The 16,637-nt window shown below is 45.0% G+C and overlaps 1 protein-coding gene across 2 annotated transcripts in view; it reads right to left on the bottom strand.

Moving 5' to 3' along the window:
- The window catches only part of PPM1H (protein phosphatase, Mg2+/Mn2+ dependent 1H), a 291,024-nt gene that overhangs the window by 56,594 nt on the left and 217,793 nt on the right, over window positions 1-16,637 (bottom strand). For both annotated transcript variants that reach the window (XM_032288665.1, XM_032288673.1), the window contains exon 7: window positions 2,523-2,586. In XM_032288665.1, the coding sequence (XP_032144556.1) occupies window positions 2,523-2,586 (64 nt within the window). The remainder of the gene's footprint in view (window positions 1-2,522; window positions 2,587-16,637) is intronic.

The raw sequence follows: 16,637 nt of genomic DNA, 5'->3' as shown, positions 1-16,637 counted from the left end.
TACTGAGCAGGCTTCACGGAGGAGGTGGCACTACACTTAGCACAGAAAGGTGGACTGCATAGAGACAGGTGACAGAGGGATGGACTGAAAGTCATCCTCGGTGAGACAAAGCAGTGTCCTAACCCTGAATCATCAAAAACATATCCTGTGTAGTTTCATGGTTCAAAGACCTGAGCCTGAATCCTCACTCTATTACCTGGGTGATAAATTACCTCCTATGAGTGAGGATGAAGTAAATAAATGCTAAGAAACACTGCAATCTAATAAACTGTCTTCATCTTCATCCTAGTCTCTCAACAGGGCTGTGAATTTTGAAGCTAGCCTTGGTTCGGAAGGTAGGCAGAGTTTACATTAAGCAGAAATGAAACCATAACACCTTTTTGAGGGCAAGAGTCAGAGGGGATAAAGGCACTAGACGTGGCCGGGCACAGTTGCTCACACATGTAATCCCAGCAATTTGGGAGGCCAAGGCAGGGGGATCACTTGAGCCCAGGAGTTCGAGACCAGCTGCAGTAACATGGCAAAACCCCATGACTACAAAAAATACAGAAATTAGGCCAGGTGTGGTGGCTCAGCATTCTGGGAGGCTGAGGCGGGTGGATCACCTGAGGTCAGGAGTTTGAGATCAGCCTGACCAACATGGAGAAACCCCATCTCTACTAAAAATACAAAATTAGTTGGGCATGGTGGCACATGCTTATAATCACAGCTACTTGGGAGGCTGAGGGAAGAGAATTTCTTGAATCCAGGAGGCGGAGGTTGTGGTGAGCTGAGATCGTGCCATTGCACTCCAGTCTGGGTGACAAGAGCAAAACTCCATCTCAAAAAAAAAGCATTGGTAGACACCACCACTCAGCCAGGGGTCGTATCTACCAATAAACGCAAAACGGAGACACTGTGGCCTTTAAATAGGCCAACAGGTACAATGACAGAACTTGCCACCTGCCCATCACAAGACTGTCGAGCTTAACTTACCCGAAATGCTTGAGGAACATGATGTTTTGGTGAATTGAACTTTTTAGTGAAATTAGAAAACCCTTGCTCCTTCAACTTTTACCGCTATAAACTTTTCCTATTGTACTAAGGAAAGTATACTGAACATAACTGCACAGCTTATTTAATGTTTATGCGTTTATGTCAGGTACCAGGCTAGACAGGAACCAGAAAAACGGGGGTAACAGGATGTGCTCCTGAGTTTACCGGAAGTTAAAGGATAATACAGAGAATCTCGGCCCCACAAAGAAATGGAGCAGCAGGCATAAGTCATTGGGCTGAATGATACTCATTAATGGTGCTCAGTGTACTGAAAGGCACAAATATTTATATGATTCTTAACCAGAGATGATGATTTGAAAGGTGTTTACTTTCATGAATGGGGCATGTTCGTTTAAAAAATGATTCCTACATGGATCAGATATTTGTGTTTTGTATTTCTCCTTCCATACAAAACACAAGTCTTGAAATGTCTCCTTCCATTGAAATCACTGCTAGTCTACACCGAGACCCAAACCTAATCATGTTCGTTTTCAAGCTCTTGCTCTTTCTGACACACACACACACACACACACACACACACACACACACAGCCCATGGAAGACACCCTTTGGTTTTCTTGTGAGTCATTTCTTCTTGATAAACCTATCGAGTGCTGAAACACTGAAAAAGACTCTTCTTAATGTGACCACGTTTTTCACTTCTAATTGGAATGCTTTACACTGAGCTGAAATGTATTACTGCGTAGAGGAAGAATGCAATACTTCAGAAGGTGTTCGTTCTTACTGGGAAATAGATTCCAAGCTTCTTTGTCTCTGCTCCAGGATTTCAGCCTCCTCCAGGCCTCTGCTCAGAGACCGCTTTGGGATCCACAGCCTTCCTTTGGGTCAATAATGTGCTGTTCAGGGCTGGGTTCTGACTGGGACCCTGGGAGCTGGGCTCTGGTTGATGTGATCTCATAGTCTAACTGCAGTGAAGCTTTGGAGTCTCTTCCATGGGACAAGTGGTAAACAGACTTCCAAAGTCTGAACTTCCACGGTGGAGTCTGAGAGCGCTTGAAGCAGAGAGAAAGTCACGGCTCCACATCTGCAGCTGCCCCTCACTTGGCTGCGTGATCTGCCTGAGCTGTTTTAACCTCACAGTCCCAGCTGCCTCGTCTGCCAAATGCATGTAACACAGCCAGCTTGACCTGCCTCCCTGCTTGTTGTCAGATATTAATGAGATGCTGTGTGTGAAAGTGGTCATGTTTAAACACTGTAAAAAGTTATTCAAATGGATCGGGAAGGGGAATGTTATTCTCACAAAATTGGCTTGAGTCCCTTGTGCTCACTGCCCACCTCCCACCCCCTCCACTCCTTGGACCCTGAAGACAGGAGGCCTGAAGGATGATGGATGGGATACGCTTTCAAGCTGTCAAGGCTATAAAATCACAAGCTGCTGAGTGGCACACACGGACTGCCACAGGCTACGTGGAGCGGCAGCGGGACGGAGCCCTGTCCTCGCCACCCAGGGGAAGCACGCTTGCCTACCTTCTTGCCTTCTCCATATATAAGGGGGAACTTCAAGTCCTCATCCTCAATGGTTTTGTATGCCCTGTAGGGGGATAAACAACATTTTTAAAAAGGTTTGCACTCAATTAGTGACCTGCTGCCCGGACACAGGCTGCTAGGGATTTCATTTTCCCTGAGACCCCATCCACTTACCACGGTGACTACCTCTTTCTTCAGAGGGAGTTGTTCTCTCTACAGAATTGCGTGTGTCTTTTAGCAAACCAGAAAATACTGTCTTTATATGCTTAGAGAGGGAGAAAATAAGTTGGCATACGCAAAATCAGCAAGAAGGGGAGATGGTTTTCTGGCCTTAGTGTCTGTGTAATCATGAAATGACCCAGCAATACAACCGGATTCTCATGATTAATCCAAAACTGTGAGAAACAGCAGAGCTCAAAGCGATGAATGGAGTGTGAAACTGCTTCCAGAGCGAGTTCTCACCTTCAGGGGTTGTTTATACCAAAACAGCCTTGTATTGGGATGGCTGGGGAAGAAGTCCTTAGAGCCTGTTTGTTCTCTATGCAAGGTTGGTAAAAAGTTCTTTGTTTCACGAGAGCTTTTAAATAGCCATGCAATACACAGAAAGAACCTTCAGTTTATGCCTCAGTGGTTTATTCCAGATAAGGTCCTCCAGGTGCCACGGCCTACACAGTGGAGGCGGGTAAGATTACGGGGACACAGCTGATGGAGACCATGTCTTGCAATTTTGCTTATAACCAAGTTAAAAAACAAACAAGCAAATAAACAATTATTAGCACAATTATTAGCTGTTTCACCCTGAGCATGTAGCTTCACCTTGTTCAGTCTCGGTTTCCTCATCTGTACAGTGAGGCTAACACACAGGATACAGAGAGCTCAGTACAGAGCCTGAACCTCGTAAGAGCCCAGTTAGTGGCAGTTACTACTAATATTTACAGATAATTAACACTTGGCATACCAGTTTACCTTTCTGCAAAATGGGGATAGCACTGCTCATAACTTCAAAGAAGTTATTTAAAAGACTAAGGAAAAGATGGGGTAGGTTCTGCTGAGTTAGTGCTATAAGTAGATGCTTTTCTACAATAACATCTCCTGGCTGCATTAAGAAAACCTAATTTATTAAATGGCCCACCATTCCTGAGTATACCTAGGCTGCTTGGGAATCAATGTGAAATCAAATTTATGGAAGCTCTTGAGATACAAAAGAATGTAACTCAATTTAAAAAGCATGAAACCTCAAAGTTAGCGCAGGTCCATCCTCAGGAAGTGATTTGGATAAGTTGTCTTTCCCATGGGGTGGAGAATCAGTGAAGTTTTGGCACGAGATGCGCCTGAGCTGGAGTTCAGCATTGCCTGCTGTATACCCCTGCACAGTGGATGTGCTCTCAAGTGCTCAGGATCCTTATTAATCAATTAGGGCAAAACCTGGGGCTCATTCATGAGATTGTTGCAAAGACTAAAATGAGGAAATGAATGTGAAGAGCTTAGGAGGTACTTAGCACTCTGCCTGGCACAACAAATGCTGCTGCTGTCGAGTGAGCCCAGAAGTATTCTAGGAATTGAATTTTCAAAAAAGGAAATGTGCTATTTCCTTCCCCCAAATCTACTAAATTAATACAAAGTGGAAATAACCACTTTGATGTTTTACATACTCACATTAACTATTTTAAACACTGTGGTATACGAGTCCCTGGGGGAACAAATAAAGCTATTATTAGAAGAATTAAAAAATTTTAAAGCTTTCCAGGTGATTCTAATGTGCAGCCACGGTTGAGACCCACTACTGTTGACCATGCATCAGTTAGCTAACCCTCGAAACGATTCAGCAATAGTCCCTTATCAGCTTGACCCTTAAGATGACAGACTACATGGCTCAAGGGAGAGGAGGAACATGGCCTGAAAAAGGCCCTGAGATGAGCATGAACAGGAATTGGGGCCCCCCTGTGGAGAGGGTCACGCGGAGAAGAGGTGGCAGATGAGACCAGATGTAGAAAGGTGCTGGGCCTCGAGATCCAGCACAGGAGGAGCCTGGATCTGGTGTGTAAGAGTTGGTTTTATGACTAGACATTCGTAGGAATTAAACAGAGGTAGAAGGCGGAAATTAAACAAAGGCAGAAGGCTGGAATTACATAGAGGCAGAAGGCTGCAGCTCTAGAACCAATGACTGGATATTACCTAAAGCTCACAATAGACAGGTGAAGAGCACTCTTTTTTTTTTTTTTTTTTTTTTTTTTTTGAGACGGAGTTTTCACTCTTGTTACCCAGGCTGGAGTGCAATGGCTCGATCTCGGCTCACCGCAACCTCCGCCTCCTGGGTTCAGGCAATTCTCCTGCCTCAGCCTCCTGAGTAGCTGGGATTACAGGCACGCACCACCATGCCCCGCTAATTTTTTGTAGTTTTAGTAGAGACGCGGTTTCACCATGTTGACCAGGACGGTCTCGATCTCTTGACCTCGGGATCCACCCGCCTCGGCCTCCCAAAGTGCTGGGATTACAGGCTTGAGCCACCGCGCCCGGCAAAGAGCACTCTTAATAGGCTTAGAAAGGGAGTAAGAAAACTTCTCTCTCACAAGCCAGGTCATTGAATTCTCACATGGCAGAGTGTTGGAGGAGCACGAACTCCATGTCCCACAACTCTGAAAGACACACACTTATAGTTGTTACCCACAGGACGAAACCAACTGCAAACTTTAATATTACATGTTAGCTTCTGTTTCTTTATCTTCGGGAACAACAAAACATTCGAAATAGAAACAATGGTGGAAAAGGAAGGTTTATTCCGCCCCGCCAGTGTTGGCTTTTTATCAGCTATGAGCACTCCCTCTCCCCCAACAACTAATGACAGGGGAACAGTGACCAATGAGGAGGAAAAGGGCAGCACCCTTTCCCCACCCCTCTTTCTGAATCCTAAGCACAGTTCATCATATAAAGTTAAGTGGATTTCCATCCACAGTTACAAAGCCTTGAGTAACAAAGTATAAAAGTACTCAAGAGTTAAAACTGGCAACTTGATTAGAGTTTGTACACATTAATAATAGCAAACAGTAATCCCAGCAGCTATGATTTACTGAGCATCTTCTACCTGCCAGACACCAGGCCCTGTGCTGACTTATAGTATCCAAAATCTCTCAATGGCCTTGCATTGTCCTATCTCACAGATGAGAGAACTGAGCCCAGAGAGGTTAAGTTACTCCCTGCATGGCCTTAAAACTGGACTTGGTCTTTTCCAGAAAACATGACAAAGAAATGTGATACCGGGACTTAGCTTTGGGAATGTCTCATTTTAGTCCAAGAGTCTGAAATGAGACCATTATTGTTCATTCTCATTGGGTGATCAGCTGGCATCTGATGAAGAAAAAGATTTTTGGCAAAAGAGGAAGGGGAATTTTCTGTGTGAGTGGCAAAAGAACAGGAGGGGATCATGTCTGTACAAAACCAGTGGCTACTCTAGTCCTGGGTCTACAGGGAAGAAGAGAGGGAAGTCAGCAGAAGTGATGGCCCATGTTCTTAGACCTGCAGCTGCTTTTCTGGCCATCTCACCAGAAATGAGTGACCACAGAGTCAACCAAGCCCCCTCCCACAGAGAACTGACCCTCCTCAAACTGCTCTCAGTTTAAGGAGGCCACCCAAGTTCCAGCCCATCTGGAAGGCCTGCCTGCTATTTTATATTATAGTCCGTGTCAGGGCTACAGGCCTGAATTTATGGCTCCAGCTTGTCCCTGGCTTCCTTCCTTCTCATTTGGGGGAAGTGAGAAGACAGGAGGGTGTTTGAAGCTTGGGCGCTCCAAGACATGGAGGTGCTTTGGATTTGAGATGAATAGAGAGTGTCTAGTCATAGAAATAACTCTTCTACACCAGATCCTAAGATTTTTGAAATCCTAATTAAATCTTTAAGAATCCCAAAAACAAATCACTTGCTAGTTTTATAATAATACGACTGACCAGAGATTATATCACTTGTTACAAGACAGCAAAACTGAAAGGCTTAGGAAAGATTTTTCTAGACAAACTCTTATTAATATTTTGGGTCAATTCCTTAATGAATATTTATGAGGCCAACTGAAAAAGGAATGAGATGAGGAAAAAAAACACAAGACTTAAAAGGGTTGCTAAATTCTTGGCTCTCTGTAACTGAGAGGCATTCTTCTCAGAAGTTTCCATTAAATACTTTTTTTAAAGTAATAGTTTCCTTTGTAATGTTGATCGTGCAAAGCTGTAAAAACAAGCCACTGTTAGTCTGGACCTATTGGAAGAAGCAGTTCAGCATTAAGTAAGAATGAAATGCCACCAAGTCAGCTGTACCTCAAGTGTAGAAATCCCTTCTATGATATACCCTTGGTTACTGGCCTCTGCTGAATGGACTGCTGCAGATAGTCACTGTCCTAGGAGTTTTACGGTACTTAATGTCAGCCCATTCCACTGAAGAACAGCTCTGGGAAATTCTTTTTTTTTTTTTTTTTGAGATGGAGTCTCACTCTGTACACTCTGTAGCCCAGGCTGGAGTGAAGTGGTATGATCTTGACTCACTGCAACCTCTGCCTCCTGGGTCCCGGTTCAAGCAATTCTCTTGGTTCAGCCTTCTAAGGAGCTAGGATTATAGGAATACACCATCATGCCCAGCTAATTTTTGTATTTTTAGTAGAGACGGGGTTTCACCATATTGGCCAGGCTAGTCTTGAACTCCTGACCACATGATCCGCCCGCTGTGGCCTCCCAAAGTGCTGGGATTATAGGTGTGAGCCGCCGCGCCCAGCCAGTTCTGGGAAATTCTTTCTTAAACTGGCCCAACCCCATTGGGCCATCTGGAAAAATGTGAAATAAATCCAGGCTATTTTCTGCTTGAGAGCTCTGCAATTGCTTGAAGAGAGCTATCTCAAAGTTTCCATTTCCTTAGCTCTTTCAACTGTGCTTCACAGGACCTGGGGGACCCTAACCACTGAAGTCCCATGCACCCAACAAACATTTACTGAGCACTGACTACTGTGGTAGTGGCCCTCTAGGGTCTTTCTGATTTGCTAGTGTCCTCAAAAATGGCACCCAGAACTGAAAACACTTAAGATATGGTCCAAATAAGAAAAAAAATTTTTACTTGTTTTGATTTGGACCTTGCATTTTTAAAAATTAATGAAGCTCATATTTCCATCATGTGAATATATATGTGTATTATTTTAGGGTTACATATGGAGACTCTGAGTTAAAACAAACGAAAAACCCCACTCCACAAGAAAAAAGACCTGAAAAAGTTTTTTTTGGCTCATGGTTTCCTCTAGTTTATAATGACATATACAACAGATATTTTACCCTGAAGGGAGGACTCCATTGCCCTTATTAATGTTATCTTGTTAGTTTCAGTCCATTGTGCCAACCCACTGAGAACTTCCTGAATTCAGATCATCCCATCCAAAGTATCAGCTTTCCGTCTATGCTATATCACATTAAATTTGATAAGCAGCCCTGCCATCTTCATCCAGATCACTGAAAAAATTGCTAAGTGGAATTATTAGAGACCTTCCTCCCAGCCAAGCTAACCAGACATGGGGTGTGGCAACATTTCAGGCATGTGAAGGAAAGTTTGTGCAATTCATAAAAATCATATTCAGCATTATCTTTGCCATGAAGATGAAGAGCCTATTAATTTCCTTTTTAATACCAACAACAAATGGTAGAAAGCTTGGCAGACTCTGGCCTGGTGGAAGGGCACAGAAGATAGACTCAACAGTAGAGCGCGGACAATGAGATATTAATATTTGAGGAGGAGGTGTTTAAGATTAAAAAAGGCTGTCAACACTGGTCCAGACAGACACAGTCCTCATGGACTTCAGCTCTCCTGGAATTGCTCTTGGGCTAACCACTATCCACTCAGTGTTTCTCCATCTCATCCAAAAGGCTAAGAGAAGAAACTATCAGACTTCTTACAAAGTCAGAATATATCTATGTATACAGTATTTGCCCAGCCTAGAAACCCTACCCAACAAGGACAGACTAATTGAGCCTGCCTTCTTGGTGAACCTAAGCTGGCTCTCCTGATGATACCACCTCCAGCAAACGCCTTCCCTTCAAATCCCTCCTATCCTCAGGCATGTGAGAGATGCTCACAGTTCCCACATCAACCCCACCCTTCTAGGCTGAGGCTCTCTCACTGCCCTTCTGTCAGCCCCTCCTGCCTCCTATCCCCCTGGCTTACCCACCAGCCTTTCACGACACTCTCCGACCCGCCCTGATTACTTCAGTCTAGGCTCAGATTGCTTTTCCACTCTTTCCCAGGATGAAATTCTCAGCATGTGAATTTGGTGGTGCTTTTGGATTCCTGGCTTTATAACTCCTACCCGCTTCCGGCTGACCTTCCTCTCTGTTCCCCATCCTCACCCTGGTCACGTGGCCTGCAGCAAGAACACCCCCCCCCACCTCTGAGATTCGAGTTCTGAATCATCTTCTCTCTTACTCCCTTGTTAGGGCTCTCAGCCCAGTTTCCCTCCTTGGTCCTGCTCTTCTAATGACCTTCTGGCTATCCGTGTTCCTGATCCTGTCTCCACTGTGGCAAAGCTTTTTGATACTTTTCTTTGCTAGAACTTGTCACCTTCTTGATTTTCCACTAACACAACACGGATTGACTACTTTGTCTATTAACATTATGCCAAACACTGTCATCTCTACCTTTCAAACAAATCCAGAATCCTCGGATTTCAACGCCTTGCCTGCTGTCAGAGCAGTAGCATCACAGTTTCTTGCCTACATTATTGGTACTGCTCCATCAGGCCTTTGTGCAATGATCTAGGCAAGAGGTGATGGTGCTGGGATGATGTCACCAGATGAATGGAAGTGAGAGTGCTGCAAAATTTTCTGATTTGTCCCTCACCCCTGTTCTCAGAGCAAATGGAGTAATGATTTTAGAATGTCAGATCATGTCATTACCCTTCTCAAACCCATCAAAGGTTTCCACTGCACTCTAAATAAAAGCCAACCAACCAGATGGCCTTCTTTAACACTGCTCCTGTCCCCTGAATTTCCTAGCCCCCTTTCCTGCTTTATTTTTCTCCATAGCATCCACCGCCACGTGACAGTTAAAGAATTTTACTTCCTTACTATGGCTATTTTTTATACTGCTTCCTCATGCCCTTTAAGTTCTATGGGAATAGACCTTTGTTTTGCTACTTATGGCATCTCCTATACCTAGAAGAGTGTTCAACATATAATGGGTATCCAGTAAACGTTTGGTTAAGCAGCAAATTAATACTACCTTCCCTATGCAGAGGCTTTATGCGTATTTTCTTGTTCCATAACATATTTACAAAACAAAAGCAAAGAGCCTCCTTGTTTGGCTGCTGTCTGCGTCTGGCTATGCTGTTCCTGCTGATGTTCACTCACAAGTAACGCTTTCCCACCTCTTCCCTGGCAGGCTAGGTGATGTCCTTACAGGCTCAGACATTCTCTATGAACATCTGAACTCGAGGTCCCCATGCAGCCACACCGACGCCCTTTTAGCCTGATGAGCAGCAGTTACAGGACTTCTCCACCATAAACACACTTTGACTTTGTGGTAATTTTATACCTTAGTTCACCAAAGCTTTGCTCACATTGTCCTCATGGCTGGGAGGCGTGCTAGCAAATCTCCCCCATTTCTCTTTTTTATTTTATTTTATGTTTTTGAGACGGAGTTTCACTCTTTCACCCAGGCTGGAGTGCAGCGGTGCGATCTCGGCTCACTGTAACCTCCGCCTTCTGGTTTCAAGCGATTCTCCTGCCTCAGCCTCCCAAGTAGCTGGGATTACAGGCATACGCCACCATGCCCAGCTGATTTTTGTATTTTTAGAAAAGATGGGGTTTCACCATGTTGGCCAGGCTGGTCTCGAACTCCTGACCTTATGATTCACTCGCCTTGGCCTCCCAAAGTGCTGGGATTACAGGCATAAGACACCATGCCTGGCCCCCACATTTCTCTTTTTAATCCACAAGCATCACTCTCCAGCTTAAAGTTCTCCATTGAATTCCCCTCATCTTAAAATAGAATCCAATGATGAGGCCCTCCATGATCTTGCCTTCGCACTCTGACATCTTTGCTCACTCAGCTACGCTCTCAGTAACACTGGCTTTCTTGTTTTTTTGACACGCCATGGGGCCTGGTCATTCCTTCTGCCTGGGCCATTCTTCCCTTCGATCCGGCCATGGTGGCTCCTGGGCATCACTTGGAAAGGCCTTCCCTGACCACTCATCAAGAAGTCCAGCGTTCCCTGCTCCTGCTCACCCTGCTTCAGTGCTTCAAACATGATCTGAAATGCTCTTACTAATTTGTTTACTTGTTTACCTTCTGTCCCCACACCCTGCACATTAGCTCCATAAAGGCATGGACTTTTTCCCTACATACCTCTCTATCCTTGTATCTATAATTGTGTAGGCACATGGTAGACATAAAGCAGACACCAGCTAAAGGGATGAAGGAAGGAAGGAAGGAAGGCTGGTACGTCTCGATGGGCATGTCAGTTTCCCACTAAAGATATCCCCCATTCACTCTGCCTTTAGTTTTTTACGGCTACAATTCATGGCTGGGTTCCCATTGGTGATACCTCTGACATATACTTACCTATTTATATTAAAATTTCAAGTTCCCCTTTATTATTAATATATATACAAATAGTTATAAAATTATAAAAAAATAACATTTATGATTCTCTTGTCTATTCCTTTCTCAGCAAGTTCCTTAGTACCACCTGAGAATGGCAGTTTTTTTTTTTTTTTTTTGGTCACCAGCGTATATGGTGTTACCAAGACAATTTTCTAACTTGGTTTAAAGTCAAGTTCCTCACTTAAAGTTCCTCCTAGTCTTTGCTGGATTCCTCCATTTCCAGGAAGAGCTCCTACACTGATTGCATACCCATGGGCAAGGAACCGAGAGTTCACACTTTGGCATCATCTACATAAATCGCTTCCCATGATCTTTCTTCTCTCCCAAGTCATGACCTTGAGCTACATACAGAGAGAAAGAGAGAGAAATGCCACTTGTTTCCCTAAGTCTTAATTCCCTTAGCAAGACTTCAAAGTCATTTAAGAGGAACGTGATCCCCTCTGGAGGCATAACAGGGCCCTCCCTTTGGGGACAGCATAATCTCAACAACCCACTCGTGTAACTCCACTGACACACACCAGCAGGTCACATTCTTCCACTAACCTCTAGACATTGCCTTGGCTGCCTCTCCTCCCATGGGGATCTTCCTTCCTGTAGCCTCTCTTCCCTCCTGGCAGAGCCCACTGTGGTATTAAAGCACACCAGGCTTGGAGTCAGAGGTTCTGAAGTCACATCTCAATCCTCATGTGAACTGGCTGTATGAATCTGGGAAAATCCCTCGGACCTCACTGAATCTGCCTCTTCAGCTGGATACTTCATAGGATGGTTGCAAGGATTAAGTGCAAAAATGTCTGGGAACGTGCTTTGTGATGGATAAGGTGTTATTTAGTCATCAGCTGTGGCTATTAAGGTCTTTGGAGCCTCATTCTTTCTTCAATGCAGCTGTGGAGCTAACAGGCCACCGTCAGCAGGAAGATGCAGCACAACCCCATAGGAAAACCACTTCCTGCTGAGCAATCAAGCCACGTGATTCATACTTTTTCTACCGTAAGCATGAAGGAGAGTACCCGTGCAACTTTACCCAGAAGAGTCCATTGTTCTGCTCTAAAGTGAGGACTCAGATACTTAGAAGGATACCTCAGAGCTAATAATCTAAAGAAGGTATAGTTGGGTTAGATTGATATAGTAATAAAAGGAGCCTTTTTTTTTTTCTTAGCTGGGAGCTCAGTGCCCCTCCAGGAGGGAGGGAAAAGCTACAGGTAGCCTTGTTTTCGTTTTGTTAGAAACCAAGTCTTAGCCCGGCAGAGGCACATTCCATAGGGCTGGATGGGTTTGAGTGGAGGCTGGAGCGCAGTAACATCTTGGGTCCCCCCGCTTTTTGCCTTCTTATAACAAAATCTCAGCAGTAGCTTAAATCTCAGGAGGTCTAGGATGAAACATCACCCAGGCCTGGCTGTTGAGGAACAGACACAAGCCTGGAGTCCAAATGCTACTTGTCGCTTTTAAGAGCTTGGCATGACCCCAGTTAAGCAATTCTGGAATCCACAAAGGCTCTCCCTTGACTCCCCTCTCCCTACACCCACCCTCCTGAGACCTTCCTGGAAAAAGCAGTACAGGACTGGCAACCCCCTCATGCTTCCATTTTTCTGCCAGCCATCTGTATTTCCAAAGGAATCAGGCCCTAAGCCTAACCACAGTGCTCTGTACATGGAAGCTGCTTTCTGATCCTTCAAGCGGCCTTACAGCAGGCAGCCAGCTCTTCCTCGCTCACTACATGAAAGAGAGAGAAAGAGTGTGTGTGTGTGCACGCACGCGCATGTGTGCATGTGTGTGCGCGAGTGCGTTTCCTTTAAGGCTACACAAGAAGAGCTTGATGTTTGGTTAGGTCTTACTATTACTTTTTAAATGTCACCTTTTAAGAATCCTTTTTTCCTGGTTTCTAAGATTCACTTTGCCTTTGGATGGAAACTGTCTGCCAGAAAGACGGAGCTGCGCTGTGAGGGAGAGTGAATCTGAGGCAGGCTCAAGTCAGGGTTGTGGAGCAAAGATCACTCTCTGGGGTGAGTCTGAAGAGGCCGAGAAATACTCTCTATCCAGCTGGGAGTTTTGGGGTTTAAAATGTTTGGGGATGGGCTGGGTGCGGTCGCTCACGCCTGTAATCCCAGCACTTTGGGAGGCTTAGGCGGGAGGATCACCTGAGGGAGGGAGTTCGAGACCAGCCTGGCCAACATGTCAAAACCCCGTCTCTACTAAAAACACAAAAATTAGCTGGACATGAGGGCGGGCACCTGTAATCCCAGCTACTCAGGAGGCTGAGGCAGGAGAATCACTTGAACCCAGGAGGCAGAGGTTTCAGTGAGCCAAGATTGTGTCACTGCACTCCAGCCTGGGTGACAAGAGTGAGACTCTGTCTCAAAAAAAAAGAATGTTTGGGGATAGACCCAACATCTCACCCCAGGCTCATCATTGGGGGTCATATTCTGACTCATTGGGTTCCTGGATTTATGTGTTGGGAGCTATGTTCAGTAGGTGTCTGAACGATAAGATCCCTGGGAAAATTACCCTGTGGGACGGAGGCTCTCAACAAATGCTACCTTGTTTTCTTTCTTTCTTTTTTTTTTTTTTTGAGACAGATTTTCGCTCTTGTTACCCAGGCTGGAGTGCAATGGTGCGATCTCGGCTCACCATAACCTCCGCCTCCTGGGTTCAGGCAATTCTCCTGCCTCAGCCTCCTGAGTAGCTGGGATTACAGGCATGCACCACCATGCCCAGCTAATTTTTTGTATTTTTAGTAGAGACGGGGTTTCACCATGTTGACCAGGATGGTCTCGATCTCTTGACCTCGTGATCCACCTGCCTCGGCCTCCCAAAGTGCTGGGATGACAGGCTTGAGCCACCGCGCCCGGCTTGTTTTCTTTCTTTAGTCCTTGCAGTGTCCTTTAAATTATCTGAAGCCTCTATGCCTTAAGCTGTGAACGACTTGACAGACTTCTGCTAATACAGAGCAAGTTAGATTCAGGCACAAATAGTATCTTCGAATTGTGAGTGTGATTAATATTTGGTGATAAACAGAAGAGGGCTGGTAGCAGCCTAGCTTGTGCGTACCTGGCTACCTGTGATGAGAGAAACCACCTGTTCATCTCATCACCCACATGAAAGGCTGCTGGCCTTTCTTTCTCCAGGACAACTCTCCGTAACGGGGCCCAAGCTGTAGTCCCCGACAACACAACTGCCCTTTAGGAAATCGCCTGACTCGTAAGGTTAACCCACAGCCCGTGGGAAAATGCCTACCTCCTCACTTCTCCCCATCAGCACGCCTAAGCCAGACCCTGCCTGGAGTTCTGAGAGTGGTAATCACTTCCCTCTTTTGGCCTAAAGACGCTTCTTTTTCTCACCAGGCCTGTGGGGAATATCAAGAGGCAACAGAGATTGCTCTCATTTTACTGGTCAATGCTCTTTGGGAGAGTCTACTGAGTTACAGCAGAGGTCTCACCAGTGGAAGAAATATATCAATCCTGTTAACCTGTGTATGCACAAACGTATTGCAAAAAACAATATTTACCCTAACTATGTGATATATACCAATATTTTCTTTCTATCCTATGCTACTCAATTTGTCTACAATGCTGCTCTCCGTATACTAAACTGATTTCAAAATCCTGTGAGTGGGTCCCCACCCACAGCTCAAAGTTTGGTAGAAGAACAGAACCTGCTCTTAGTAGCTTCCAAATTAAGAGCTCAGGCTTTATAAAAATGATGGGTTCTATTGGATTCATCTGCAAATATTTACTGAGCACCTAGTAGGCGTCGGCCACTGGCACAGGTGCTGGGGATTTGGAGTAGAATAAAGTTAATAAAATGAAAGTCATCTCTTGATTCATAGGCAGAGTTCAGCAGCAGAAAAGGACCCAATTGGAAAAAAAGGATTCAATCAGTATTTTTTTTTTTAAGTTATCATGTGTATGTATAAAACAGAACTAATAATATTTCAGGATAAAACATTCTGAATTACTCTTAAGGAAATTCCAGATTTGAAAAATTATTTCTGATTCAGTATCCACTTGGTGTGCATTCACACTTGGCCAGAAGAGCCTCATATTCTCATCAATAACATTTAGCTCTCCCCACGGATATGAATCAGAGACCCTCACTTCATGAGCACACAAATGTGGAGTGATTTCAGCTTTCTCAGAGACCATTTATTCTAAAATAAACATGAATTTCATTGACATTCCCTTTACACTGTATGAGATCAAGTCAATATGTACAAATCAGGGTCTGAACAAAATTGACCCCATAGCTACAAATGGTGAGGTGAAAACCGCAAATAGATTATTAATTACAAAGAGGGCTTCTGCTGCACAGGCAGTTCCTCTGTGTTGGCCCTTGCAGCCCTCCCCTCACAAAACTGCTCCCACTCCAGACAGGTGGATGTTCGTTTCATGGAGCAGAGTCCTGCAGTGTCCCTGAGAGAAGCCACATGCAAGGACTTTAGCTATATCATTTCAGGGCTTTCCACCCAAGTGCCTTTGAACTGATAACATTACACAGTGCAGAGCTCAAGTACTGCTGCTTTCCTGAGTCTTCTGTTTTATCTTTAAAAACCATGAGAGGTTTGCACAAGCCTACGCATGAAGTCCTTCTACCTCACTTCCAAAATCTTCAGGTGAAATAGAGGCTTAACTTGTGCCTTCCCACACTCTTCTGAAATCTTCTGCTAATCCCTACATTATTCAGGTCCCCAAGGGAAGTAGTACCGGCCTGAATAACAGCTGTCGATGTTTACCAATCGGAGGAATACCACACTCTTGGCTCCCCCACCGAGGTGGCCCTGTTGTTTCAGAGGATGGAGAGCAAAGGCAGGCATTGTTCAATTTTCTGCTATCACCTCACCCCCAGCACTTAACAGATTTTCATATACAGGTATTGATCAACTTACCACCTATGCAACTTACGACCATTCGACTTTACGACTACAATCGCTAGCCACGACTGCTCCGCGTCTGGCAGCGCAAACGTTGCCCAGCTGGGCGTACCACAGTGCGGACCAGCTTCCGGCAGCACTACCAACTCCACGTGCACCATTTCAACTGTACATATAGCCTACTCAACTTACGACCAAATCGTGTTACGACTGGTCTGCGGTCCCGACCGTGGTCGTAAGTCGAGCACTAGCTGTACTGCAATGTTTATTTTACACTCTTGTTCCAGGCACTGTTCTAAGCATTTATATTTTTTTAAAACTTGCATAATCCTCACTATAACACTGTCATGTAGATAGGAACATTATCCTCATTATACAAATAAGAAAATGGAGGCCAGGGGCGTAATCCCAGCACTTTGAGAGGTCGAGGCGGGCAGATCATGAGGTCAGGAGTTCGACACCAGCCTGGCCAATATGGTGAAACCCTGTATCTACTAAAAAATACAAAAAATTAGCCAAGTGAGGTGGTGCGTGCCTCTAGTCCCAGCTATTCAGGAGGCTGAGGCAGGAGAATTGCTTGAACCCGGAAGGCGGAGGTTGCAGTGAGCTGAGATTGTGCCACTGCACTCCA

The sequence above is a fragment of the Sapajus apella genome, unplaced genomic scaffold (genome assembly GCF_009761245.1).
Source record: "Sapajus apella isolate SASKATOON/1434 unplaced genomic scaffold, GSC_monkey_1.0 scaffold2, whole genome shotgun sequence".
Classification (NCBI taxonomy): domain Eukaryota; kingdom Metazoa; phylum Chordata; class Mammalia; order Primates; family Cebidae; genus Sapajus; species Sapajus apella.
Note: the sequence above shows the minus strand (reverse complement) of the source record. Positions and strands in the feature narration are given on the sequence as shown.